We start from the raw sequence: 26,940 nt of genomic DNA, 5'->3' as shown, positions 1-26,940 counted from the left end.
TTAGGCAGATGAAAGAGTATAATCTAGGATTGAAGAGTGGCATGGGTAGCATTTCATATATGTCCCAATAGGCTTCCATAAGTCCATAAAATACTTTTATCTTTATCACATTTGTCTGTGAAGCATCATGTGCTAGTCTTGAGATGAGTTTATCTGGGCTCTTTCAGCTTTTGAGTTTGTCAAATAAACACTTTACAAATACCTTTTTTTTTCCCCCAGAGTAATGCCTTTTTACCCTTTGTCTTGTTTCCTCTTTTTGTGTCCCTGTCTCTTAAGTTATGTGATATACAGAAGCTTTGCTTCATTTGGTAGAATGTGGCTCACAGCTGAGGGCAGTCAACAAAGAACAGATCAAGTCAGCCATTTTTGTGTTGTAGCTTACTCTGGATATTTAGCATAAAGAAAAGCAGTTACTATTGTTGAACAGAGAATCAGAAAGAAATGGGTAGAGAGGAATGATGCTGTAACGCATACAAATGGCAACAAGGGGTTTGAAAAGGAAAAAATGCAAAAATGTCTTACTTTTGCATAGGCTGCAAGGCAATTTTTCTTCCACCAGATAATCAGTAAATTTCAATCCAAAGCAATTATAGGTTAAGCATTATGTGAAAATCCTGCAGATTTAACAAAAATGCTAATAAATGCTAAATATGAATAAACCAGAACATTCCTTCCATTCCTCCCCCCTCAAAAGCATGAAAATGTATTTTGGTTTTGCACAGCTGATTAAATTTGACTTAGTTTTAGATGGCTCTTTGCTCCTGTGTGTTGCCAAATTACTTCCTTTGTGAATGCTCGTCTTTTGTAATGTTCTCTTCCAAATTTTAGAGATTTTTGCTGCCTCTTTCCCATTTCCTGTGCAGAGAAAAAAGCCCTAGGGTTTAATTTTCAGTAAGAGCTTCTTGGAGATCACAGCAGAATTTGATGATGGTAGTTGTGTCTTCTTATAGCCTGACTCATCCCAGGCCTGGGTCACCTCTAAATTCTTCTGTAGGTAACATAACCACTAGCAGCTAATAATTAAAGAGGAGGGGCTTAGCAGGGAAAGCTAGCTCAGTTAATTTGAAGGCATGTTAGGGAAGAGTTACTCTTAGGAGTTGTTTCTCACAAATAATTCCTGCAGTGGGGATGTACTGAGAACACTTCTGAGGTGAGAGGTCCACCCTGCAAATTAATGCATTGGGCCATATTAATAGGTACTACTTCATCTTGGAGTTGAGCTGGACAACATGGGAGAGCTCATCTTAGAAGGGGCCACTAATTAGAGGAATACTTGATTGGGTGAAGCTACAAAGAGGTGGCTCTGGGTCTCTCAGCAACCAAATCTGTCCCACCTAGCTCTTGTTCAGGACTGTGGGTTTTCTGTCCTTGTGGGGAAGAGGAGAGGGGCAACCCCAACATCAGCTGCTCCTCCCAGGCTGTACAGAGAAGAATGAATCTCAGGTTGCTGTAGTGCTAAATGCACTGCTACTTACTTGATTGTACCAGTGAATGCCTCTGAAAATTTTTAGAAACTTGAATAGAAAATGAGAGGGTGGGTAGTTTGTTTGGGGTTTTTGGGGGTTTTGTTCTGTTTTTTAAAAACAATGCTAGACTTTACAAAACTACTTTTTCAGCAAGAAATCTCTCTGCACTCCTTACTAATCCTCCTTTACTTCACTGTCCTTTTCTTGTGCTTTCTCTCTAGAAATATTTGATTTTTACCTTCTATGTATCTTATCCTTGTATATATCATTGTGTTTCAGTATTTCTAGTTCCAATAGTGTTAGGGTCTTTTAATGAAAGTGCTAATCAAATGGAAATCCTAATGTTTCCCCTTAATTGCTGTTTATCAAAGGCTGTAGCAGCTGTGGCCAACATTCATATTCAGATTCATTTTGCTTGCTTTTAAGATCATAGTTAAAGAGTAATTTCATTGTCTGTTCCTAATTTATATTAACTTTCCTTGTTTCAATCATTTGTTTTGGTAAGTAACCGTTAGAGGCATGTCTTCTCTCCCCTTTCCTCCAAATGCCATGGTAGAATGGAGTAATTAGGTGAAGTTTGAGGTGATCTGTTCCCTAACCCATCCTGTAAATATCAATGCTAACAACAGTGTCTTGTGTTTTTTTTCTTTTCCTTTTTCTTTTTTTTTATCAATGTGCTTCTTCCTGTGTGAATAATTATGTGTCTAGAAACAGCCATGGAGTGATTTTGCTGTACTGAATGGGGGAAAGATTAATAGTGACATTTGGAAGGCAAGTATATTGTCAGATTTTAGACCCTTTAATACTATTACCCTTGTTTTGCATGGCAGTGGCTGGTTTTTTTCCCCTTTTATTTTTCCATGAATGTCATTCATAACCTAGGCCAAAGTGAATGGGGGTGTACTGCTAGGGATGTCTAGCTCACAAACATGCTGCCTTTTCTGATCTTTCCACTTGGAATGGATTCAGTCTAAACTAGCAGGGCAACTGCCATGACGTAACGAATAAGATGCCTGCACTGAATGAAATGCAGCTTGAGAATATATGCATGCCTCTTTCCAATTTCAGCCAGAAATACTATCGCTTCTTTGCAGGGAGAATTTAATTTCCCTTTGAAATAAAAAATAACACGGTGCTGTACTTAATACTATATTAATAGCACTTAATACTATACTAATAGCACTGCCTTTATCTCTAGGATCTACATGCAGCCACTGTGAACCCAGACCCAAGTCTGAAAGAGTTTGAAGGAGCAACGTTACGCTATGCCTCTTTGAAGCTCAGGTACAATGACTTCAGAAGTCTCTTTGGAATGACCAGCTCCATTTTGTGCTGTGCTGTAATTCTTATGATTTTAAGATTGATCTTGTCTTTTTTTTCCCCCCCCTGTAACAGAAATGGTCCACAATCTGATGATGATGATTCTTGTAGCATCAACAGTGATCCAGAAGCCAAGGTCTGTAAGAATATCCACAATGGGATAACAATCAAAAATTTGCAATTGTAAACATAACTTGCAAGGTGCAGAATGTCTCCCGAAGTTTTGAAATTAACTCTACTCCTCCACTTTGCATAATGTAGGTTGACCATGCAAGACTAATTCTGTCAAAGGAATTTGCAGATTTAAAGCTTCTTTCAATTTGGTCAGGAAAGTGTGACTTGCTTTAAAATCACATAAGCCAAGAAACTGAATGTTACAGCTCAAGGTTCTACTGTCCAACTGTAATAACTGACCCCTTGCACAACTAAGTGAGTTTTCTGTCCTGAGTGAGAGAGGGCTCTGTTCTTTGTCATGGCTGGATAGCTTCCTGGGGTGTTCAGTGACAGAATTTGCTCTTTATTCTTGAGTTTGTCCCTTTTCTAAGTACTTTTCCTTGTTTATGGGGCTGTTTGAACTCACAGCTAGTAACAAGGAAGTTACTTTTTAGAACAAGGAACTTTGTATTTTAGAACAGAGAATGCAACCTAGTTTCAGGATTAAATTCATAGAGAAAAATGAGACCATTATGTGAAAAAGCACCATAATTAAATTGGAGCCTTTCCTGTTGTAATCTAAGGTTTTTGAGAAGATGCCGCAGAAGGTTTTGAATGCTTGTATACATATCTCCAGATTTGTCTTGTTGATAGTTTTGCCTTGTGCTTGCATCCACTTTTAAGGATGTATGTAAATCTCTATAATTGGAAATCCAGGGAATTTAAATAAGTGTTTTGGCTGTGCCATACACCTGCAGTGACTGACAGGATCAGAAGCTACTTATATGCAGGAAGACCGTATGTACCAAAGTTAATAATTATGATAGCATTAATGGTATATTTTAGGAGAGAAAACAGACTGGTCAGGGTACTTAAACTTCTTTGTGTTCTTGATTATTTGGCTTGTGATGTTTAAATCAGATGTAAATAAATATATTTTGCTTGGCAGGCTGGCAGTTAAAAAGCAAGGGTTTCAGCTGTGCTCGTTACAATGACAAGCACTAAATTCTGAGCAAAGTAAATGGAGTTGGAGGAGTGATGATCATTAGGTACCAGTCCTCAGAACCAGAAAGCTGTTCCTTTCATGATAAGCCTTATGGTATGGAAGGCATTATAGGGAGGCATTATTTTGATATGTCTCTTTAGCAGGTGATTTGCACTGGGTAGAATTAGGAGTCTTTCGTGCATGGAGAATTGTGGCAGTATTTATGTGGACGAATAACTCGTGTCATCATCTCCCTTCCTTCTCTGGCTTGCTGTTTAAAGCTCAAAATTTATGGAACTGATACCCATTGGGTGTCTCTGAAATGGGTCAATGTCAAAAGCATGTCCTCTTTTGTCTACCACAGCTGGTTTTGTTTCTTCTGTTTGGGCAAAACCATGCTGATGATGCTTAAACAGGTAATCAAAAGTGAGTGCTGAAACTTTCACAGAAGTGACTGAGAGGAGCAAGACAAGAAATAGAAAAGAAACTATACATGTTTATTTTGGGATTTTTTTAAATCACTTGAGTCAAAGCACATTACCTGCTATCTGTCACTGCCTGATGGGGATGTTGTGCAGAGGCAGTAGTGATTGTGTGTGTGATCCTGCAGGTGAAGCTCATGAAGCGCTGATGTTGCTTTGCAGCAGGAGAGGCTGTGGGCAGAGCTGTTCAGTGCATCTGCCTCTGCCCCGAGGACAGGACGAGCAGCTGCTACATGGCCATACCTCACAGGGATGGGAAGTAGTCCGGAAAGAGCAGGGAAAACCTTCACCTGTGGAAAATGCTCTGGGATCCTTAATTCTCACATGGATGGGAAGGGGGTGCGGTGGTGGATTCATTGCTAGCCCATTTTACCCAAAATACTGTGAGACTGAAAGAAGTCTGATAGGATTTGAAACTAATGGCCTGAAACTTGGAAAGTCAGATTTTTTAGCCTCTCAGACTCTCCTCTGCCACATGATGTGCCTTAACTATATTTGATTGAAGCTTGCTTTTGCGTGGCAACAAGCACAGATACTTTTTCTTCATTTCAGAATAAGAGAAGTAAGCTTTTTTAAACTCTAAACTCTCTGTTGGAAGAATTTGTTAAAATAAACCTTGTTAGAGATATTTTAGAGATCTTAAACTTACTTAAACCTATTCATGACAGTACATTTGAAAAAAAATTAAATTACAAAATTAGATTTCCTCAATGGCACTGAGTAATGCTGTCTTTCAGCAAAGGGAACCATGCCACCTTGTGGAAAGCTGAAGTAGTTGTCTTCTCCCAGAGTCAACTTCCGCAAAGATTGTAGCACAGCAAAAATGTCAGTTTGGGGAAAAGTGTGTCATATAATTCATGTAATTCTTGTAAGAAAAGTGATTTACGCAGCAACACAGTTAAGCATTCAAAATTGTTAATAAACAACAAATGTTTCCATATACATCACGTGCTTAAGATGCAGTTCAGAGCTTCGTATCCTTGGCATCTTGGTGCAGGTTGTTGGCACAAGGCCATAAAAGAGAAGGGGAAGGCAGAGAAAGGGGAGAATAATTACATCCAGCTTCTTGATTTCAGTAATTTATTTTGGTAGGAATTTCTTGAGGAGATGGCTCATTGCACTTGACAAGGATCCTAATTTTGCATGTGAAACATGCACAACTAGAAATGAGTTTTGAGTTGGTACTTCCCAGGAGGCAGATCATAACCTTCCTGGTTAATTTATAGAGCAACCTGCGCCTTCCTAATTGAGTTTCAAGGGAGGTAAAAAGATGCTTTTACCAATCCTGGACTGTAAATTCCTCTGGGCTGTCTCTTTTTACATTGTTGTAAAATATGATGGCCGTGTGTAAAAGTATAGAAAGATGCTAAATTTTTTCCTTGCGGTCATGCAAAGAAACTGAACCTCCTGGGAAACCCATCTCTTTTCCTAGGAATGGAATGAAAAATGGTAAGCTCATGTGACTCAATTTATCCGAAGTCTTTTCAGAATTGGCCTGACATTTGGGCTTGCCTTTATTCTTTCCTTTTAAATGTGGTTTTCTGCTAAGACATAATGTAGCTGTGTTAAGCATGGATTTTCCAATTCCCTGTCCACATTAGTCTGTTCAGCAGAGCTTCACTTTCCAGCCTTGCCATTTTAGAGTAGTTTCAGCTGTGTATTGATGTCTAAGAATGTATTTATACCTGCAGAAGTACTAGGCAGTTGCTCCAAAAGTCTGTTTTCTACTTTAGAAACCAGTAAATGCTCAGGATCTCAAAGGAGGAGAAGGAGACTTTTTCGAAGAGGGGTAGAGGTAGGAGATGCTGATACCAGGTATTTAAATTTAATGACTTGCCTGTCGGTGAATGACAACACAGTTGGAGACATGGAAAGTGAGTTGGTGATGAACTCCTATAGATTACATAGGCTCTAGAGATTAACCATTTGGGCTTTTTGAAGTGTTGTGAGGGATGTTTCTGACCAGCTGACTTGTCAGACCATTTGTGGCTGTCATGAAAGTGGCCTGTAAATAGCACTATCAAAATAATTTTACAAAATACTATGTGGCCCCCAAAGAGTTAATATCCATTTCTCTGCTGCTTTTCTTGCTATGGAGGCAGGTATATGTGTTTTGGAGACATCCTACTTTTGCTTGTTTCTGGTCTTCTTCAGAAGCAAATATCCTGGCTAGACACAGGACCATTTGTATATAATCAGCGTGTCTCCTTGGTGATGGAGATAAGTCTGATTTCTGATGCAATGAAGACTTAATCAGAGAGGAGGAGTTTTTGCTGTGTCTAGTAATTCCAGGAAAGGATCATATTTTCACACTGAAGTCCATAATTCTCTCTCACAGTCAGAGTAGCTTCTAAAATTATTGGTGCAAACAGGGAGTATTCAACATTTTCCAGCAGCTTCACAGTCCACCTTGTCCTGCATATAATCTCATCAGCACGTGAAACACTACAAAAAGCCTCAGTTCAATTAATTTCAATTAATGGACTCAATTCAGTTAATTAAATCTGAGGAGTTTATTCCATCTTACAAAAAAAGATTAAAAGAAAAATTAGGCATCTTCAACAGTTTTTCTTCAAAAATGGTACTTCTGCTTGTTTTTTTAACAGGAATTTTTTTCTTTCAAATCCTTGGTGTTCATTCTCTGTGAAATAGGACCTGTTACAGGGTAGAGGACTAGAAGAAATCTTGAACCCATTCCTTTACCCTTATAGGGAACCACGATATATAATCCCATGTATTAATTTCAAGTTTCAAATGTTTTGGTTTTTTTTTTTTTTGCCCTGACTAGTCTTACTGACAAGCTGATTCAAGTATTACCTTCTTTTGATGGTCAAAAACATTTTAACCTAAACTTTTTGAGGGCATTTTTTATCCTCTTATTCTATGTTTAGCCGTCTTCTAGTGCATTTCTAGCAGGCAATTATGTCTCTTCTTCAGCTTAGTTTTATTAAGGTAAACAAGCCAAGTGCTTTTAATTATTCATAATGAGGCTAGGAGGGTTGCTGTTGTCTTATGAGTCCGTCTTTCCCTGACTGTTGTAGCAGCTCTGTATTTTCTGTCTTTAATTTTTAACCATGGGCCATCAGATTTGTTGCTTTGGGTGGAATTTTTCCAGGGTCTTGTAGGGTAGCTTTAAAATGTCCATATTCTCTATTGGAAAGTTCTTGACAGATAATTTAATTTAATTTTTTAACTCCTGTGTAGCTAATAATTTTAGTTGCAACTTAAGCCATAATTATAACCAGTGTTTGTAAATTTATAAGAGTGAGCGGAAGAAAAGTTCTGGTCTTCATCTTAACAATTTGAATAGCACCTTGGTCAGGCGGGGGGAATTGTGTTGTTTTGTTTTGTTTTTTCAAAGAATCTTATTGCCAGTAGCTGAAAGTTTCTTGTGAACAGCAGAATTTTGTATTTTGGGTATTAGCCTAAACAGTGTGTACATAGTTCTTTTAACACTAAGCTACTGCCAATAGACAACTAAGTGTGTCTTTGGAGATACTGATTTTTGCATTGATGAGATAGTGTGGAAATGGTTTCACGAAATGCAGGAAAACAGATTATGCTCAGTGCTCATGGATCTTCCTTAAATTATGTTCTTAAATATTTTAAATCAAAAGAACTATAGAGTAAGAATTACATAGTTTAAAAAAAAATTGTTGTCTTTTGGTATTGGCTTATCTTAGGCTTTCAGAAGGAAGAATGATAATCTGGGAATAAAATCTTAAAAAAACCTAAACAAACAAAACCCCAACCTAAAGCCAAAATAAACTTTGTAGTGGAGTTTGGGGTTAGGGTTTTCTCCTTGTTTCTTTCAAAAACAAAAAGGTGCCCTTAGTCTCTTCCCCCTCACACCATCTGGGTAGTCATTTTAGTAGCTTTCAAAACTATGAGTCAAAACACAGATCTTCCATTTGAAATGTCCAGTGAATAATCAAAAAGAGGTCAGTCTTGACAATTACTATAGTATAGGAGAAGTTCATCCATCTTTCCCCTTGCAGCTTCTGGGTAACAATGGTGAGTGATGGGGACATCAGTTTCTAAACTGGTTGGTTGTTTCTGAATTTGGCTGTTTGCCATTAACAACATTAAGGCACGCTTCCAGCTATGGAGATGCTGCAGGTAAATGATGCAGGTGCTCAAAAACATTCTGCTTCAAAAGCAGTTTTAGAAATTGCAGACTAAAGCACTAAAATACATATCCTCAACTTTTTTTTTTTTTTAATAGTGTCTTTTTCATTTTGTACATTAGAACTTTTGGAGAGTGTGTTTGCTCATTCATTATCTCTCTGTGATTGATACTTATTACTGCTGACATATTTTGTGTCATTAGGTGATGTTATAAGTCATAGTGTCATGATGTGAGGTACATCGTAATACAGATTTCCCTCTAGAGGATATTTGCTTCCACTTTGTCCCTAAATGGAGTCTTGTTTAATCAGATATGAAGATTAGTCCAGGGCAGTGGAAGATGTAGTGTTTTCCCAAATCTAAGGGATTTACTTTTTTAATGGTGTACAGAGTTACAATATGTTTAATTGTCATATATATAATATAAATACATGGGATAAAGTAGTTTAATTTCTTGAGCCCTCCAAAATTTATAATTAGATCTTGCAAAATGTTACATGTTTTTCACTCCTAGAAATTCCACATATCTCTGGGATCTAATTAGATGCAAACCTATTGTGCAAGGACATGGGTGACTGAACAGCAGGAGACAGGTAGAGGGAGAGATTTTACTTGTAGCCTTAGAAAAATGTATCACAAAGCCATTCCTCACGTGAAAGAGAATGAAACTGCTTTAAAATTTGCCATTAATTTCCAGGTTTGTAATGCAATATGTCTTGAATTTGGGGGCATGTCATGGTTTTGGCTGGGATAGAGTTAATTTTCTTCCCAGTAGCTGGTATAGTACTGTGGATTTAGGATGAGAATAATGTTGATAACACACTGATGTTTTAGCTGTTGCTAAGCAGTGGTCAAGGACTCTTCAGCTTCTCATACTGCCCAGCCAGGAAGTAGGCTGGGGGACACAAGAAGTTAGGAGGAGACACAGCCAGGACAGCTGACCCAAACTGGCCAAAGGGGTATTCCATACCATGGGACGTCATGCTGAGTATATGAACTAGGGGGAAAGCTGCCTGGGCGCCACTGCTCAGGAACTGGCTGGGCATCAGTCAGCAAGTGGTGAGCAATTGCATTGTGCATCACTTGTTTTGTTTATTCTAATTCTATTACTACTTTTTTTTTTTTTCTTCCTTTCTATCCTATTAAACTGTCTTTATCTCAGCCCATGAATTTTACTTTTTTTTTTTCTGATTCTTTCCCCCATCCCACTGGGTGGGGGCAGTGAATGAACGGCTGTGTGATGTTTAGCTGCCTGCTGGGTTAAACCACGACAGGGCATGATCAGTATTTGCTTTATTAAGGTATACTGTACAAAAGGTTTGCATTGGGCTGCCAGATTTCTACAGGATTGGGGAAAGAGAAGATAAAATATAGGAACACTTTTGTTTCAAAGCAAATCAAAATAATCTTCTTGGCCTGTAAAGTTCCAGTATTGACAGTGACTTTGTCTGCTGCAGTTCTGTTGACCAGGGATTGTTGTTGGAGTAGTAAGAACATAGATAGCAATTACATTACAGGAGGATAAATGATGCAGATGGAGCTGTGTGGGTCACACTTTTCCCTTGAAGCATTTCCTACCTTATGAGTGGCCAGGTCGCATGGGCAGTTTAGGTGCACACCAGTGACTGCTCTCTCCACGGGGAGGTAGCTTCCCTGGCTGCCAGCTGGGTGAGATGGTGCTGGAGCCAGCGTGCCCTGCCTCCGAAATCGAAACTGTGGGTCACTGAATGTGCTTCCGTGGCCTCCAAGTAAGGGGAAACCATTTCCAAAGTGAAGCAGTGCTGTTAAAAATTGTAGCTACTCTACCAAGAAGTGCTGGCTGGCTGTGTTTGAGAAAACATGAATATACCTGATATTTTGTTTGGTTGGTTGTTTTGGTTTTGTTTTTTAATGATGCCGTTTCTTCCAGTGGTGGCTGTTTTAAGAAGAGTTTTCTATTGCTTCACTAGGTTGAAGTGCCAGTGTCATCTTCAGTACCATTTCTCATGGAGATGCATGGTGCAGTTTTTCTTGGCTGAGGTCTGTGTACATCTTGCAGTATACAACTCTGCACTTCCTAATATTTTAATGTTTGTTATTTTTCATTGGTTTTAATCAGAATTTATTCACTGTTTTCTGGTGCAGCACAGTAAACTCTTTCTGGGCCAGCAGTACTTTGTGTATCATTGACAAAGGAGCCCAAAGGAGTGGACAGAAACTGGGAGAAGAAGCAGTCATCATCATACTCATGTCCCACAGGGAAAAAGCTCCTGTTGCTGTTCTGCAGGCTGATGGATTCAGTGTGCAGGCAGCTCTCAGTTTAGCTCAGCCTCTGCTGATATTGCTGGCAGATCTCCCCATCAGCTTGCCGGCATGTTTGCTAGTACACTGCAGAGGTAGTCACAGCTTGCAGTCCTTCATACTCCACACTGGACACTGACCATTTCACCTCTAGAACAATATATAGCCTATGTCAGCTCCAGCTTTAGAATGGCCTGTTGATCATGAACTGCCTCTTGAATGTCTGTTCATCATCTTGCTGCTACAAAATGAACTGATCAAATGATTTTTTTTTTTTAATTTCTCTTCAATTATTTACATTAGCTTGCTAGTTTAGGGCAACTCAGGGCAATAGCCTGTTCTAGTCTGCAATGTCACAAAGTTTACCATTTCATTGCATAGATTTTTAATGAAAAAAGTGCAGAGTGTGTATTTTGTGTGTGTAATATATATATAAAAATATATATGTATGTTATATATACGTTATATATTGTATATACACAGTTTGAAAACAGCATGGTACAAGCTTGGTGGATTATTTGTCCGTTGTGGACCTGCTGAAAGGTACATTTATGGAGGAAGTTAATTTAAAAAATCAGTTAAAATGGAACAGTGTGTTGAATGACAGAGCAATATTTAGATAGCTCTAGCCAGCATGTATATTTATTTTGGTATTAACTCTAGCTCTAAATTTCACTTTAGAAAAAGAGTAGTCTTCCTTGTCAAAATTTCTTGCATTTCCTCAAAGGGAAAAGGGAGTGGGAGGTAATATTTATCTCTTAAGAGATTTAAGAACATGAGATATGCAGTACATCATAATACCATGTTGCTACTATGCAGGTAGGCATTATTCCATATGCTTGAAGATGATCACGCCATGGTGCTGCAGGGAGGCAGTGTGACAGTAAGTGGGTCCTCAAATGTGGGAGGCCCACCAAGGCTCAAGGTTTCTGGACTCACAATTCATGTTTGAGTCTTTTTCAAAGAGTGGGAATTGATCAACAGTGATTTAACTTCATTGTCTTTGAATCCTGTTGTAAGCCTAATTTCTGCAGAAAACAAATTACTCTTAACGATGTTGCTTCTAAAGAGACATGAAATCCTGACTCTAGTGAAGATGGAAGGTTTTTCTGCATTGATTCAGTAAGGTCAAGAGTTCACCTAAAGGGTGTTTTTTTTTTGTTTGTTTTTGGTTTTTTTTTAAGTTGGATGTCATGCATATTACCTTTGAAATTATGCACCACAGTACTAAATAAAGTGCTGCTCGGTGCATTAGAACCACTTACATCAGCCTGCAGAAAAGCCCTCAGAAAAGTACATTTAAGGTTAAAATTAACAAATGCAGAGCATTAGTTTTTAAGAAGTGAATGCACACATTGTTTCATGCCCTGTAAACTCCTGCAGGGCTTGTCTTTACTGACAAAACATCGATGTGTGTGTTGGGGTCATTTTTGTGTGTTGCAGTGTAACAAAACCTGCTTGAGTTATCCTAACAGTTCAGTTGCTCTGCAAGATAGACCCTAATTTGTGCATCATTGCAACTATCATCCTTTATTAGTTTCTGGTGAAAAATATGACTGCCTCTTCTTCACTGAGGAAGCCTGTTTTTTATTTCACTGTATTAAAATGAAACCCAAAACACCCTTAGCTCAAAGCAAAGTCTATAAACCCATCCCTTTAGGGTGTGAAGTCAAGGTATCTGCAAAGCATCTAAAATCAAAGCCTATTCTTTACTGAGAAGACTGGAGAAAAGAATAAGGTGATTTTAATTTCTTCTTCAGAACTACATATAGCAAAAGGATATTAGTAGAGAATAATAGTGTCCATTCCATTTTTTGCTGAACTGACTACATTTTTTACTTGATTCAGAAATACAGTAATGAATAAGAAATTGGGATTCAAGAAATCTTGAACCAGCACAATGGTCCTGCAACATTTTCTTGCCTTGATAGAGCAGATTTGACCTCTGGCTGTGAGCCAGCAGGAATCACTGAGACTGAAGTATTAAACTCAAAACAAGAGAGGGACTTTTGTCATCCTATGGGTTGGAGTCTGCAAGTCTGGAAGAAATGAGACTGTAGTGTCTTGGAGAATGAGTAAGGGAGTGTGAGAGCAGAAAGTTCAATATTGACTGCTCTAGAGAAGTAATTTATTATAAAGGTTATTTTACAGTATTTGCAAAGCCCTCATATTTTATTCCACAGAAGTTTAGTTTATAATTATCTGCTTGAAATAGCAATTATTAGTGGATTTCTGAATTCTGTTGTGGCCTGAATATCTGTGTGCTTATTTTTGTATTGCATGCACATTTTCAGCAATTCAAATAATACAACATGAACTGCAACAGAAGGCTGGAAATGTTGAAAAATCTATTAGTATGTTTTTGATTCTGCATTTTGAAATTTTTGTAATTAAGAATTTCTATGTGACAACTGTCAGTATTTCTCTGAGAAAATGGATGCATTGTAGTCTGTTCATGTCAATTAAATGAAAGCGGTTGCTTGTTCATTAATTGCATAAGATCTCTTTATTCTTTTGTTACTCAGTTTAGCTTTGATCATCTCCAATATTTTCATCTGGAATCAATGCAAGCTTTCTTGACGTGTAGCAGGCGAATATACTGGAACATACTTCTGTCTCACAATAGAGTGGCTATATTTTATGATACTTGATCTTCTAAAGCATAAAATAATTTGATTGTTTTATTTTAAAACTGTTAAAGAAAATGTCAGTGGAATTTCTAAGATTGTGTTGGCTGCATAACAAACAGTTAATTATATGACCTACATGCTGTGTCTCAGGCAGAAGCCTGCTCAGTTGTCTGTGATAAAGGGCCTTATTAAATACGGTAATGATTTACGTATGTCTGCAGACAGATAATAACCTTCAAAAAGGAAAAACATGAAGGGAAGCAAAGGGAAACTGCTCAAAACCAAGTCCTGTAGGCTCAGAAGTAGAGAAGAAATTAGTAGCACAGATTTAAATCATCAAGGCAAACATGCTCTAATGTAGATGTTCATAGTGGCTACCAACAGCTGTGTGATCTGAAAAACAATCAGTCCGTGGTTTTGTAATGTATGTTAGTTTGTTGTTCTCAAACTGATGTTCTAATCTGTTTTCTCCCTGTACTGGGATCTTTTCTACCCATGCCCTTATGATCCATCCAGTTTCCAATACTATTCTACCATCAGTCATGTGTAATTGATCTCTTCTCCTCTGTCTAGTTGGGGGATTGTATTTGCTGTGGTTTTCTTGAGTTTTTTATTATTTTTTTTTTAAAGGTACATGCTTAGCACTACATGAGGCAACAGCTAGAGCGTGGCATTTGCTTATGTGCAGAGATTTGTCACAGTTCTGTGTTCCTGCCAAAGCTCCTTCCAGAGTTCCTCTTGGAAAAGCTGCTGCAGAGCAGAACCTTACCCTGTGGTGAAGGTTTTGCAATGCCAAAGAGAAGTGTGATCCACGGTTCATGCATTCCTTCACCTAAAGCTGGGGAGCTTTAGGTTTGATGTTTTAGATCAGAACTGCACTGCAAGGGAGGTTTACAGCTTTTTGCAGGGTTTAGATTAGAGCATTTATGAGTTTGGTTCTTTGGCTACAGATCATTAACCCTGAAATATTAATTGGATTTGCAGCCATGCAAACATATGCTCCCTAGAACTGTAAAACTGAGCACTGATACCTCTGTTTTCATTTCTGTTCACCTGTCTTTTCATGGGGCAGTGTGTGATAAAGTGGCATTTTTTCCCTGTGTATTTTCTTTGCACAATGTCTTGTGTGGCCTAGTAGGAAATGTGAAGTCTCCAGTCGAAGTGAAAATACAAGATTATTGACATACCATGGTTTAAATGACATTTTTTTATTCACTTCTCTCAGACATGCAGTGTTCATGGTAGTATCTTTGATCTTCCCAATCCCAAACAGCAGTGATCCAAATACAGTATACAATTCTTAAATCTCTTTCATCCTGCTGTATTTATCAACTTTCTTTGGTTTTTTTTTCAAACCTGTTTTTCTTTGCCAGCTCTTGGAAAGAGTCTGGAGACAAGCAGATAGGAAAATCATGTTTCACTTATCTTTATTCAGATATGGTTATTTAAAACATGCTTTTTAGAGTTTTGATTTTAAGATAAAGCAGATGGTCTGACCAGGCACAGAAAACTGTAAGATTTTATTTTCTAAGTTAATACTAATAATGTATAACATGATACAAAGGTTATTTGTTTATTCTCTAACGAGAAGAGAAATTAGGTAGACTACTTTAAGTCAAAAGTTGGCATCTGGATTACTTTGAAATAATGGTAGGCCAATAATTATGATTTGCAATTATCTGTGAGCCTCAAGTAGAGGTACTTAACCAACTGGCATTACCAGGAATGCCTGTGTTACTGAGCTCATAGACTCTTGGTCAAGGAGAGCTGCACGCTGGTTTTCAGCTTGACTTGTTTTGATGCTAGATATTAGTTCAGGAGAAAAGAGGATGCATTAGCAAAGCTCTTTCAGGTTGAAGGAAGCGCTTTGTCTCTTGGCTAGTAAGTATCATTGGTGGGAGCTGGGGAACCATGATGCTGTATTAGTATGCTAGAGAACAAAGCAATTCTGCTAACTCAGCTAGCCCTGGTTTAAGAATTGGGTCGTACCTGATTGGAGACACTAGGTGGTTTGTTTCTGCTGGGTTTTGTGCTCATTTTTTTTAAAGAGAACCTCTGAGTCAATTAATTACGGCAGGGGGGAACCCCAACAATAAAACATGAAGTGGATCTTTTATAATACAGTTGCTGGCAATATGCAGAGAGAGGGATGCAGGCACGTGTGCACACGCTTCCACCGCTTTCCCACTCCATAGGGGTGTGTGTGTATATATACTTCTGAAATACTGATGATGAATGAACCGTGGTATGTATCACATGTTACTCTGAGACCTTGGCATGAAGGTCTGCCATCACTTCTGAGTCATGCCAGCATGTGCATTCAGTTAACCAAGAAGTAGAAGGTTTTTGCTCTTTATGTGTATTTTGAGCAAAAGAATGTTTCTTTTATGTGTATACTCAGGTACATGCATTGCCTTGTGGGTGGGGTGTTGGGTCTTTCTGGGTTTTACTGAGAGTTTTTTTGTTTGCAATGAGTACTTGGGAAATTGGTTTGTTTTGATGAAGCTGTTCTGAAGCATTTTATTTGGGTTATGGTAAGGGCTTCTTGTAAAACACACAAACAAAAACTTGCCAGGTGCCAGAAGCCAATGGGGTTTCTCACATCTACCTAGCTTGGAAGACCTGAGAGGGAATGGAAGCAGAGAAAGAAGCCAAGCCCTTCACATGGAGGGGAATACGTCAGATAGACAAGAATGTCCCATTCAGCTTGCTCTACTGTCATGACAGTGGGCTGGGAGGGGAAGGAAATACAGTGGATGCCGCCACTGGAGAATTTTAAACATAGAACAAAAATTGCCAGGAAAAAAATACCAAACCAGTTCATTCACCGTGTTTACTAATAAGAGATTTACCTGCTGTCAACTGATTGTCTTTCACCAGTTTCTTGTCTTCCTAAGATATACTCTGTTCAGTGCAAGGACTGTATTTATCTTTTGTGTTCAGAAAGCAGCTAGCAAATTGCAGATGTGGTTGAGATATGAAGAGTAATGAGGAAACAATATGCTTATTATATATATTTAGTTCTTCACATCTCTTAGGATGATTTAGAAAATGTTTTTTCTTTGCTAGTATTCTGTTACTCAATTTAATATTTAAATACTTATTAAAAAACCCCTTTCTTCTGGCACAGTAAAAATCTGTATTTTAAAAGCCTGCAAAGATAAATATTTAATACCCCGATGGGCACGCAGCACTTTCAGCAAGATTCATGAGCATCTGATGTGCCAAAACCAATTCTGCAATCTTGAGATTAGATGACCTTAATAATTGCTAAAACCTGAATATTTTAGTATCTCGTGTAGCCCTGAAGTGAAGAGCACCCCTGAGTGGTGACCCCTCCTTTGTTTCCTCTTTCACCTTCTCCTTCATCTCCCTTTAAAATCTTAAAGTCAGGGCTTTTGCGGGTTTCCAGCACAGCTGGGTCAGGAAGCAGCAGCGCAGGAGAATTTGCATGTTGGTTTCCTTGTCTGCAAAGCAAAAAAAATAGTAATAATAAAAAATAATAACACATCCATTAAAAAATCTGGAGGTGCAAGAGGCTTTAATTTTTTACCCACACTCACTAAAGGGTTTCACACAATTTGCAGAGTGTATTTGCTGGCCAATGGCTTAGATGAGATGCATCATTAGTAACTCGTTGAAGTAAGTACCGGACGTACAAGGGGCAGGCTCTTAGGCTGGGTTTTCTGCTTGGCAAAGTAGGCTGGATGAGTGCGTTCTGCAAGCTGAAACAAGGCTGAAGGAATAGAGAAGTTTTAAAGGGAAGGAGGGAGAAACTCAATGTTTCTACCCACTGGTGAATTTTATTCCTCCCTTAGTTTGCCAAGGATGATGTATTATGCATATTTAAAATACCTTGGTGTTTTGGGGTGGTTTTTTGAGGACAGTGGTTCCCAAATGGCACACCAGTGATGGTGCGTCGGCTTGGATCTACTCACTGATTTCACAGCAGTTTTTACAAGGCGGCAAATGAATGTTCAGTGTCAGCTTTTCAACTCTGAAGCCGGTTTATTTACTGCATCTCAAGAAGAAGCATTAATTGGTAAGCCCAGTGTGGACCTGCTGTTGCTGTTCCTGGGCTGCGTGCCTGTGGTCATGGTTCCGCTGGAGGCAGCGGGGCTCCCAGCAGTCACCAGTGCCAGCTTCCTTTGAGCAGCTCCCAGGATCATTGCCTGCCTTCCTGAGACCTGCAGGATGCTGCTGACAGCAAAGAAAGCTCTGTGGCACAAGGCGGCACCGCTGGACAATGAGTGTTGGTCTTTGCAAAGTCAGAACCACGCTGACTACCTAACAGGGCACTGGATTGACTGAAACATTTGCAAGTCAGTTTGCCAGAACAACATAGCATTTAAGGACAGCGTAACGTTTTAGAAGAAACGCATGAATACCACTGAAGCAAGCGGGATACCAAGGACTGAGTACTAATTGACGTCATTACTTGATCTGTCTTGGCAAGGGGAGGCTCGGGATGAAAGAGATGTTATACAATCGCAGATTTTCAGTTGTTAATTGTAAATTGTTTCACTCCTACTTGTGGAACTTGCACCTGTTGAATCCTGCATCTATGTAGGGGGCATTGTGGCTAGCAAGGATTTGGGTATGAGAACTGAGTGCAAATTCATGTCAGTGCCGGTGCACTATCTAATCACTGACTCCAGCAAAGAGTCTAGGGGAAACCAAGCTCGGAGATGGGGTGGGATTTGATTTAGCGGTGTTCAGTGGTGGTGTCTGTTGCTATATTAAATATCTAGAAGAGAGCAGGAATTTGGTATGGGGTCATTCAGGAACTATTATTGCTGAACCTTTAGGGACCATCATAAATGTTTGGTGTGCCTATTAAGGAGGTACACCAGTAAGTCTGTTATGCATCCTTCTCTGGCAGTGCATTGAGAATGAGGTACTCATAAAGTTCGCTGGAGGAAATCTTGGTCTCATAGATGAACTCCCTTCGACTTAGTGTGAGGTCTGTATTTCACTCGCCCTAGAACCTGAGAAAAATTGGGGGGTGTGTGTCAGAATTAAAGTTTTTTATTCTCTACCCTAATAAACATAGGGTAGAGATTATGCCATTCAATTTCACCCATTTTATTTTGTTTGCAAAAAGCACCATACGTGCAAAGTAATGTCGCCTTGGCTCGTTCTGCCAACTGAGTGCTGTGGTTGGCTAAACATCCTTCTGCTAAAAAAGTGTATCATTAGATAGTTTTATTATAAAGGTAATTTTTAATTTCTTCTAGAAAAAGCATGCTTTCTTCTTATGATAGCTTATCTTTTTGTTAGTGATTTGAAATTTGTTATTGTTTGCTACCTTAGTTAAACTTACTGTAGAAACAATTGCTGTAATCCACAAAAAGAAAAGAATTTCTGGTTAAAAGCCAGACAGTGAGATACACTGCAAGTGTGAATCTTACAAAAGATGTAATCCAGTAGTATTTTTCTTTCTCTACAATTAGAGCTTTAGATACTAGCTAAAATTTCAATTCTACTGTATCTGTAGTTGTGCTTTTTCCTTTATTTCTCTGTGTTTGTGTGTCCCCCACTATTTCTACCACTCCCTCATTTCCTCCTTTATATTAACAAAAGCATTTTCTTGTAAAGCATTACCGTTACCTCCACAGATACCTTTCCTGGCAAGTCATATATTATTCTTTGTTCCTTTGAATGTTTTTACTTTGCCATTCTCAAATTATATTTAAATTTACTTACCTTTGAGCATAAGCTTGTCTGCAAGGCCTTGATTTTATTCCCCTCCTAGCCAGGCATCTTTAACCTTGACTGACTAGTTTCTTTTTCATGGCAAGATTTCCATAGCTGGATACAGCAACGTGTTGTGTGCTCTGACTCATGTTCAGATATTTTCTGGTTTCTTTTTAGTGCTTTGCTGTGCGATCTCTGGGCTGGGTAGAAATGGCAGAAGAAGATCTTGCTCCTGGAAAAAGCAGTGTTGCTGTGAACAATTGCATCAGACAACTCTCTTACTGTAAAAATGACATCAGAGACACTGTTGGCATTTGGGGAGAGGTAAGAACAGGGTGAACTTCTCCTTTCAAAACATCCTTCTCATGTCATAAAACATCTTGAAAGAACAACTCTGTAGGCAAGTATGTCCATGCTCTGTGTTTGGGATTTCCCTATCCCAGCTGGCACTGCCAAAAACCACAAAAGGATTCAAGGAAAGTGTCAATGGTTTTGTTCCAAACTTTTCTGGACAGCAGTTGCCACAAAGACCTCATCTTCGTATTTACACCTGTACTAGTACACACCTGTACAACAGTGTTGGGACAAACTGTTGAAATCAGTGCAAGTCCTTCTCCTGACCAGAGATTTGAAAGTGGTGCTTTGAAACAGCATTTTCACACGTTTCCTAGTGACAAAAGGGCTTCAAGGAAACTCAGACTGGTGTGACTTGTGCTTCTAAAATGTATGAGGAGATTGAGTCTGATGGACAGGTGGCTTATTTTAAGATTATTATTTTATCAGTCTTTCAGAAGGAAATTAGTTTTATGTCATTGGTCTGTCTGTTGGTTCCTCTCCAATAAGCCTTGAATCTGTTTACCAGTGTTATCCAATTTTGAAGGATGCCAAATTCCCACACACTAAGGGAAAAACAGAGAGCTCAGCTCTCTGCTTTCTTGGTTTGGTGATGGGTCAGTACACCATCAATTGAACCACGCAAGCTCTGTGCTTCTTTCTGAATTGGCAGCAAAGACCGGATAATGCTGAGGGAGCGCAGGGAGAAACATGAAGGAAGCTAGAGGTATTGTGGTGTGGAAAAGAGGTGTGCTGGGGACAGATGAAGGAGTGGAAGGTGTGGAGGGATCAGTAAGTGAAACATGAAGAAAGGAAAAGCTGGGGTTATAGTGGTGGGACGTACAGAGCACATAGGAGACAAACCTATAGAAGAACATCTTCATTATTTGATTGATCATGGAGCAACTTAAACTTCAGCCAAATCTTAGTCTCTACCTCTTTCCTGACCTGTTTTTCAGGAGGGTTGCACTAATGTGGATATACTACACAAGATATGAAGGCAAAACTGATGTAAGAGTGAATGTTGTTACCTTTGCTGATATTGTGTGATCTAAGAGAAACAGCACTATCGAACAGAAGAGGAACTAAAAGAAAGACTTATCTGTTTCAGTAAAAATTTTAGGAATAATATCCTTCAGTCTCCCAAGTTATTGTTACAGTCTAAGACTTGTGTCCAGTGTCCTGGCTATGATCACAACAATGCAGAGACACTTCAGAGGAGCAACTGCGAGAAAGTGCCTGTTTAAAAATGAAAGTGTTGTTTCAAGGGACACAGTTAGAGTGCCCTGTCTATTTAAAGTAATTTCAGAAGGGTATTTTATGTAAGAAGTTTATATTGTACATATAAATTAACAAGATAACATTGATCTCCCTTCTCCTTACTTCTGGGAGCAGTTTTATTTAGTTAATATAGCTAGGCAAACAATTAGAGACATGTCAGTCATGGACTTTGGACTTACTGCTGACCCTGGGAGGGAAAAAAACCACTCCTTTATATGCATGTAATTCCATACATTTTCAGATGACAGAACTTTGATCAACTTGAAATATATCATTTACTTTGAAATCATGTGCTTTATTTTGGTTTAAGAGTTAATGTTCACATTTTTCCATATTTCTCTCTGTCAATCCCATTGTTCTTTGTTGGAAACCCTTGCAGGTTTTCAAGACAAACTGATGAAAAGTTTTGGTCCTCTTGAATGGAAGTTTTAATTAAGAATGCCATTCATAAAAAAAATCAAGAAAAATCAGCCTGACAAAACAATAGAGATACTGTGCTTGAATAGGTGGCCCCTGAAGTAAATTGTCTTCTTGATTTTAAAAGAAATCATTACAACCACATTTTTCTGCTGGCAATGTAATGCTTCAAGAGTGATTGGAAGAGGCACATTTTAGAGAGGAATCTGAAAAAAGTCTGCTCATCACTGACATATCAGATGGAGCACATACAGCAGAAATCTGTTATGAAGGTAGAACTGATGGCTGCAGATAGGAGTTTTAAGATTGCCTGAAGATTTATTTTAGCTAGAATGTAATGAAAGTGTAATTGGGAATAGGACCGTCCCCAAGTTTTAATGATTTTAAAAAACCAAACAAAAACACACTGTGGGTTAAAAAAAACCCACACGCTCTGGGTAAAATCCTGACCCTGCAGAAGCTTTGTCACTGGCTTTAATGTGGGATTTCATGCCCTCCATTCCCCTCCAAAAGAAATTCCCTGTAAATTTCTAACTTCTGTGTTTCTGTAAAACCTAAGAAAAACACAACTCATCTGTTTGTGTGGCTACTTTGCCATGCACTGTGTTCCTGTACATTACAAAGTCACTTAGATGAAAAAGATACATTGTTGCCATTGTCCTATATACCACAGTATATAACACTTCCCTGAAAGACTGCTGGGATTGAATCTTTTTTCATTCGCTTTCCCCACGTGGCTCTTCCCATGAGAGCTTTCTTCATCTTGGACCATCAGGTCTCTGCCACTCTTCAGCAGTCTGAGACATTGAGGCTGATGTTCAAGCTCCCAGTCTGTCTAAATAATTTTGTCTTGCCCTATGCAGTGTTTTCATCTCTAAAATAGCTTTTGTGTAATAAGGCAACAAAACTTAGCAAAATATATTGCTTCTGGCTGCGGCCAAGCTATCCCTTGAGCATTGCAAGGATAATTTTCCGTGACTTATGTTGCTTATCTGCCCATTCTCCTCTTTTCCAGCTAATTTGGATTCAGTTTTATTACCCTAATCCCAGTGTATTTTGCATGATGAACAGATTTTACCTTCTTGTAATAATTTCCTTCTGGAACAAATATATAAGTAGAAAATGGGTCCAAAAAGCAATCTTTGTGACACTTTGTAACATTCTTCACACAATCTGTTTACTGCTTCTGACCTCCAAGCAAATTTCTCACCCTTTTTCTTTGTGACGACTCTGTTTTCTGTTTGGTTTCCTTCATCATCCTGGGCTGCCTGGTATAATCCTGGCTTTTGTGTTTTATTTCCCATGTTTCTTTTTCTGTATGCTGCAAGCAGCAAAATGCTGCTGATTTGCCCCATTTGCATGCATGGTTATCACAGCTACATCTGCTTGCGCTTCTCTAGGAGCGGCCTATATATCCAGCCTTGCATCTCAGCCACAGCTGTACTTTTTCCATCAGACAAAAGGTTCCTGTGTTGGCATCGCACATACCAGCGTGTGTCCCCTTTCTCTCCCACACCCCTCTTGGTGCTTGTGCTGCCAGCTCTGTGCCACAGCTCCCCTTTGAATCCCTGTTAGGAGATTTGGGGGTGGGGAAGAGGTGGTCTGGCAGTACCTGCCCCTTGCTGCCTAGCCTGGAAACCCTGAAAGCAGGCCCTCCCAGGGTGACGTGAACGTGTGTCTTAGACACAAAATTAGACTTCATTAAGACCTGAGCCACTGTAACCAAGTGAGAAGAGGGATTCTGTGTCACTGAGGTGAAGAAAAGGGTCATTTTTGAAACATTTGTCAGTAGGAAGTCAGACCCTTTCCATTCTTTCTGTTCATTTATAGATTCTGGCACAATAGAGAGGAAACAAATTACTCTATATTTAGCTGATAGCTCCCACCTTCTTCTTCCTATCAGCAGGAGCTTGTCTTACCTCTCGGCAATAGGCCCACGATCATTTCTGTGGGGTCCTGCAGTCTGCAGAGTAGGTGTACACTCTCCGAGAAGAGAGCTAGTATATATGATAGAAGAGTCAGCAGACCTTTTGCAAATGCTAACCATAGGAGGAAGATTAGCATTTGTGAATTAGCATCAAAAGGAAAATTGCCTCTAAATTTGTTTCCTCTACAGGGAAAAAGCATTCTCTTTGTTCTTACATGCCAGAAGAATTAGGCAGAAATCCTGGCTCCAGGATTCTGCAGCCACCAGCAGAATTCACATTCATGTCTTAATGCTAGGTTTTCCCCTTTAATTAATCTTTCTTCGAAGAGTATCGTATAAATCCTTTACATGTACAAATTGCTGTCTGTTCCCATGACCCGTTGGTTAAAGTTTATGGAAATAAAGCACGTTGTTTTAAGGAAGAAACTCTGCCTTAAGAGTACAGGTTTTGATGTGAGCCTTTACTATTAAGACAGTTCTTGACTTCTAATGTATTTGGAAGAATTTACTTGAGAAAGGATAAACACGTAATTTGTTGAATAACTTGGTATCTTGGGGTTGAATGAGTGAAACAGTTGCATTTAAAAGACATCAAAGCTTTTTGTGATTGAGATCATTTAAAAATATAGTAGTAGCTAGGTACTATCTTAATTTACTTTTGGTGTGAAAAAGATCTAACTTGTTTTCAGTTGTTCTTGGAACAAACTGAAACTTTGAGTGAATTAGGAGGATGCAAGTCTGAACAGCACAGACATAACACCTTGATCCCAGTCAGTTCGAGGGGGGGGACATACTGTGTAACTGTACTTTGTCTGGAGTTGCAGGGCAAAGACATGTACCTTATACTGGAAAATGACATGCTGAACCTGATTGACCCCATGGACCGCACAGTTCTTCATTCGCAGCCCATTGTGAGCATCAGAGTCTGGGGCGTGGGTCGTGACAACGGCCGGTGAGTTTTCGCTCTCCTTATCCCTTTCAACTTGGTGCTATTTCTGTCTGCTGATACAGAGTACACACACACCCGCAGCAAGTTAGGTATCAAACCTATTCATTTGATTGAGTAACTATGTCCCAGGGGCTATGAGAGGATGGGTAAATGCTTTTTTTTTTTTATTCCTGGTGTTACTTTTAAAAATCTCTGCTTTTCATAGTTTATCACTTACATGATGTTTTGCTAAACCTGTACTGAGCAAACTTTTCAGAGTAATTCAGCCAGGTGCATAAAACTGCACATGCAACACTATTTTGTTTCATATATATATATATATGTAATACTTCTTTTATATAAAACCGTATTTTCAAATATGTCCTGTAATATGCGTCTCCTGGCTATGTGAAAGCATCTCTTCCTGCTGGTCCAAGTTAAATGCGCTACTTACACTCTGACTGTATGCATGTGTTTCTGCTTTCCTGAGATATTTGATTTGATGGAGAAAAAAGTTGGATTGAGGGAAGAGTAGTAGTTTTAAGCCATTACTATTACTTAAAGATCTTGATGCAAGAAAATTCCTAAGGGTGTTGCAAAAAACTGAGGTTTATCCCTGAAACCTGACTGTGAGCTGAGGTTCTTCCTTGCTGCAGGGAGCAAGCAGGAGTAAGTGCTTAAAGGCCTTCCTGCCCTGGAGCCAGTCTTTCCTTAGCTTTCGTTCCTGACTGGTCTTCTTTTGGTAGCATCCTTCTTTGTCATGTAATATTGCTGTGGGAACAGGATTGTGAAGGTGACTTATTTAGAGTGGGACAGCGAGCTGTCTCCCTGTCCCATTGAGCATTTTGATATATCAAAAACATTGCCATTCACATTGTGTAATTCCAGGATCTTTGGACGGTACCCATCCTGACGCATGGGTAGTAAGGATTCAATAACACTAACAAGCTGCTGCTTTTTGTGTCCATGTTTGATTATTGAGATATTTGCAATAGTAGGGTTTGTTTTGATTTGCGGGTTTTTTTTGTCTCTGACTTTTGATGGGAAATGTAATTTTGGACCTAAAAAATCTTTCCCAGTAAAAGAGTTTCTGAAACTTCTTTAATCCCCCACCAAAGTTTCCGATTATCTCTGGCTAAATTTCCAAAAGGAAAAGTGACCCAATTCCATCTTTCTAAATTTTTTACTTCTATAAATGACTGATGGTTGGGGTCTTTTTCACTGTTTTTCATTTCTGTTGGTGCAGATTTGTGAGAGATCTAGAAGGGGCAAATCCAGTTTGAAATTATGGGAAGTAAAAAGGTTTTAACTTCTTATGAATAAACTATTACAGTGCTTTGTTTGCCTCAGAAAATGAGTGCATTGCACATTTCCCTTCAAGTCAGATTTTGTAGTAGCTTGCTTTGGTCAGGAAGTAAAATAGAGCCTCTTAAGGGGCACATAAATGTGATGCAGCTTTACAGAGTAAAAGAAGCCAGCTTTGCTTTTGTTAATTTTTTGGAAGCATTTACAGCTCTTCTTTCAAATATTTACATTTCTTTGGAAAATAAAATAATTCCATTATGTTCTTATAAAATAAAATGATGAGTCACATTTCTCCAGGCCGAGTACCTGCTTCTCCTAAAGATAGAACTGGTCATAGAAACATCAATGTTGAAAGGGGGCATTTAAAAGAAATGTGCCTTTCCTGTTCTTAGCCCTTCATAAGAATTTTGATAGATGCTTCTACAGAAATCTTGTGTGTGGTATGACTTTCAGGACTGGAGCCCACTTTTTTTGAAATCTAATTTCTTTAACATTTTATTGACCCATTAAAAAAAATAAGGTTGTAGGAAAAGCAGTGTAGCCATTATTTGTAAGTGAACTCAGACTGCATGTGATGTTAAATAGCAGAAGATCCAAAAGACAAGCAGAAAGAACAAACTTATGACTCAGTAATCAGATGTACAATGTATTTTGGGCATAGAGAGGTTCAGTGTAGGAAACATGCTTTGAAGGGTAGCATAAATGATGTAGCATTTTCTGAAGAAGCACTAACACACAAGAAAAAAGCATTTGGTGACAGCAGAACCCAAGCTGAGAAAACCGTATTGTTGAGCTGGAAATTGCACTGCATCTGTTTTCGTGTATACATTAGCATGCAGTCCTTGGGCTCATCCTGGCAAAATTACCTGTTGGTCCCGAGGTGAGAAACACCAGAGCCATTCACTGACTGCAAAAGCAACTTTCCCTGATCATGAGTTTGCCATCATCAGAGAAAAGTGAGGGGATTGTATTGCTGCTTTGATGGATTAATTGTCCAGGAAGTTGATGAAATCCCAGTTTCTGGGATGCAGCTCTTCCAGAAGTTGTTGCACATGAATTTTGTTAATTAGCTACATCTTCTGGTCCAAGAGCCCATATAATAAAATATGTTGGATTTGTTGTGAAAGGCAGTGTTTCAATTTTCAAGTATTGTAGAAATACATGTTTTCCTTTATTTTGAGCTATTTGAACCCCATAATGATCTGCAGGCCCTCCTTTTAAACTCTGTTTTGCTTGTAGTAATTTGTTTGGGTAGATTTTGCTTTGGAAGATGAAGATGTTTTCTAACGACACCTGACCAGATGATTTTCTAAGCTATGCCATAGATTGATGAAATAGAGATCTGCTGATGAAGGTTTCATCTGAGGACGTGTCTGCTAACTCAACCTCAGGCAAAAACGTCTTCTGGGAGGCTGTAATCACTCTCTCCATACGTTACACTATTATCCTAACCTCTAGAGTTTCTTTTTTTTAACAGTTCTGTGATAAGCTAAGGCTTTATGATTTTGTAGACTTAGGCTGTGTGGTGATTTTGTGTTTTGAAAGGTAGCATCCCTTGTTTTCAATTAATTAGTAAAATGTGTTCGACCTTAAGAAAGGCTGGAGTGC

General features: G+C 38.9%; 1 protein-coding gene across 3 annotated transcripts in view; it reads left to right on the top strand.

Annotated features, from left to right (window-relative positions):
* The window catches only part of APBB2 (amyloid beta (A4) precursor protein-binding, family B, member 2), a 106,342-nt gene that overhangs the window by 40,479 nt on the left and 38,923 nt on the right, over positions 1-26,940 (top strand). For 2 of the 3 annotated variants that reach the window (XM_010574465.1, XM_010574466.1), the window contains exons 4-8: positions 2,175-2,237; positions 2,665-2,750; positions 2,862-2,922; positions 19,319-19,465; positions 23,924-24,051. In XM_010574465.1, the coding sequence (XP_010572767.1) occupies positions 2,175-2,237; positions 2,665-2,750; positions 2,862-2,922; positions 19,319-19,465; positions 23,924-24,051 (485 nt within the window). The remainder of the gene's footprint in view (positions 1-2,174; positions 2,238-2,664; positions 2,751-2,861; positions 2,923-19,318; positions 19,466-23,923; positions 24,052-26,940) is intronic. The other variant, XM_010574467.1, reaches the window with a different exon arrangement.

The sequence above is a fragment of the Haliaeetus leucocephalus genome, unplaced genomic scaffold (genome assembly GCF_000737465.1).
Source record: "Haliaeetus leucocephalus isolate CR32 unplaced genomic scaffold, Haliaeetus_leucocephalus-4.0 Scaffold439, whole genome shotgun sequence".
Classification (NCBI taxonomy): Eukaryota; Metazoa; Chordata; class Aves; order Accipitriformes; family Accipitridae; genus Haliaeetus; species Haliaeetus leucocephalus.
This window is presented reverse-complemented; position numbering and strand designations above follow the sequence as displayed.